The sequence below is a fragment of the Phaethon lepturus genome, unplaced genomic scaffold (genome assembly GCF_000687285.1).
Source record: "Phaethon lepturus isolate BGI_N335 unplaced genomic scaffold, ASM68728v1 scaffold22722, whole genome shotgun sequence".
Classification (NCBI taxonomy): Eukaryota; Metazoa; Chordata; class Aves; order Phaethontiformes; family Phaethontidae; genus Phaethon; species Phaethon lepturus.
The window spans coordinates 4,706-7,287 of NW_010524363.1; the positions used below are offsets into that span (position 1 = coordinate 4,706).

Sequence of the window (2,582 nt, forward strand, 5' to 3'; positions counted from 1 at the left end):
TGCTGCTTTCTCTTTTTCCTTTTTCTTTTGCCCCGGGGGGAGCCACTGAAAGAACCTATCGAACAGTAATGTAACCATAACTGCATTTGCTTTGATTAAGCCCCAAATTAGCAGCGGCAAATGTCTGGCAAGGACATACGCCACCGGCAGCTGCTCTCTGCTCCGAGTGCCTTTCTCAATTAACCTGATGGCTGAGTCAGGAACGAGCCCGACTAACGAAGGAGCTTCGGGAGCTGCAGCCTGGAGTACTCCGAGTATCTCAGGGGGGTTGGAAGGTGGTGGTGACCCCCCCTCAGTCCTCTAGAGAGGGTAATAGAAGCACTGAGTGAACTGGGATGCTGCTTGCTGGGCTGAGGATTAAAATCCCTGGCAGGAGGAGTTGGTCGGCGAGGGCTGGCGTCCCGTGGGCTGGGTTTGAAACGCCAGGGACGGTGCTTTGACCATGGCAGGCGACCGCAGGGTCTGCGGTGACCGGTTTGTGACAGTGTCCATCCCTGTGGGGTGGCCAGGGCATCGCTGGGGTGGCCGGGCTGTGTCCTCCCGGGGTTGCGCTGAGAGCTGGGGAGGTTTTTTCTCCTCTCGGTGGGGAGGGCAGGGGACGGGGGGCACGAACCAGAACTAAACTCCTCTTTTTCTCTCTCTTTCCTTCCTCTGCCTCTAACAACCTTCTTCCGTCTCTTCTTCTCTCCTTTCCCCTCCATCCCTCTATCTTGCATGATCTTTCACGCACCACTTTTGTCGGCCCGTTTCTGCTGCCGCTCCAGAGGGAACGCTGGGGAGGAAGAGGAGAAGAGGTGTGTCTGTCCCCGTACTCGGTGCATTAGTGTTGAGAGGCCGAAGCTCACTTCAGGTCCAAACCCTGCCCTGGGGAGGGGGGTAACACGTTTCAGGGGGGCTCTGAAAGGCCCTTCTCCAGCGGGGAGGAACGGCCGCCGGAGATCTGGCTTCACGTGCATCCCCCTCTCAAACGGGCTGGAGAGGTTTAGATCGGTTCCCTTTTAACATGGATTTTTAAAAAGAAACCCGACCGGTTTCAAGCTCTGATACTTCACCGTGGGAAGGAGATGCCCAGCTGCTGGGGAAGCCCGTTCCCCGGGGCAGGTTTTGGACATGAACTGAGCCTATTCATGGAGAAAGCATCCCCCTCTCCCATCCTTCCCGCTTGCTCCCGGCTTCTGCTGCCACGTAGGATGTGCCGAGGATCCTTTGCCAGCTGGAAAAGCTGGTCCTTTTTTTTTTTTTTTTAATGCCCTCTTGTGCTGCCATCTCTAGATTTTTATCTAAAAACGCAAACGGGGCTGCATGTCGCCATCGTGAGCGCGTCCTCCGGGTCGCAAAGCTCAAAAGCAGCCGCATCCATCCACGCTCCGAGCTGCGAGCGGGGAGAGCCATCGCTCTCTTGCTGGAGCATGGGATATTTGATCTTGGAGCAAATCACATGGAAGTGATGGCATTAGCAAAGAGGATGAGGGCTCTTTGAAGCTTGGCAGTAAATCTTCCGCGTGGCTAAGGCATGCGCCGGCAAGCGGGTAACTTAAATATTGCTCAGACGGAGCGCTGCTCGGGTTAGCTCTGCGGGGTGCAACGCTGCTGCTGAAACGATGCTGAGCCGCCGAAGCCACGTCTCACCGGCGCGTTCTCGCCGGCCCCTGCCCGCGGCGAGGCTTTCCCGGGTACCCTGAAATACAGGCAAGGCGTTAGCACAGCCCGTGGGGGTACGCACCCCTGCGCCTGCCCCGCCGTGCCGGTGTAAGGATCAAAGGGTTTGAGTAGAGCCACATGTGGGCTTTCCCCCTTCCCAGGCATGTTACTCCCGAATAACAAGCCAGAAGCACGGCGAGCTTTTCTTGGGCACTTTGATAATTTTTTTTGCTCCCTCCTTCCTCCCTCAAAAACATAAAAAGGCAGGAAAAAAATAGTTACAAACATTCTTCTTCTGTAAGTGGGCCAGTGAGATCTGAAGTTTTGCTTCCAGATTTCAAAGCCCCTTAATTTGATTCTTCTCCTTTCTTTTCAGCCTCCAGATTTGGTTGTGGTTTTTATTTGCTATCGTAAGCTTTATCTGGGAGAAATTACACCTTTTTTTTTTTTTTTTAAATCCCTTTAAACATATATAAGTTTCCAGAGCCCTGTAAATATAAGCAGCTCACCCCTGGAGACCGAAGGCTCAGCAGCTTTCGCACACCCGGGCTTGGCTGACTGGGGTGAGGACAGGCTCCCCGTGGTGGGGTCAGCCTGCCTGAGCACTCATCCTTTTCCAGTTTCAGCAACACAAACACGCGCTGGGGCTGAGCTAACCTCTCGGAATTTACTGGGAGACACCCTTCTTCCCAGCCTCCGCTTCCACCCACGACACAGCTCCCCTCATCCTGCGTGGCGTGCGGTCTTGCTCCTGGTGTTCTCCTCTTCCTTCTCCTCCATAGGGCTATTTTTCTTCTACCTATCCCTGTTTTTCCTTGCTTTTTCTCCTCTTATCCCTGGCTGTAACCTCACGTGAGTCCTCGGGAGAGGGCTGGCTTCACCCTGGAGCTGTATCCTCCCCGGCGTGCATGCACCGGCCTCCCCTGCCACCCCCGGGCGTT

The 2,582-nt window shown here is 55.0% G+C and overlaps 1 protein-coding gene across 1 annotated transcript in view; it reads left to right on the plus strand.

The window, feature by feature from the left end:
• Positions 1-794, plus strand: part of LOC104617181 (uncharacterized protein KIAA0513-like) — a gene marked incomplete at both ends in the record, with an annotated part of 4,878 nt that extends 4,084 nt beyond the window's left edge. The window contains one exon of the mRNA XM_010282428.1: positions 765-794. Within this exon, the coding sequence (XP_010280730.1) occupies positions 765-794 (30 nt within the window). The remainder of the gene's footprint in view (positions 1-764) is intronic.
• Positions 795-2,582: the final 1,788 nt, after the last annotated feature.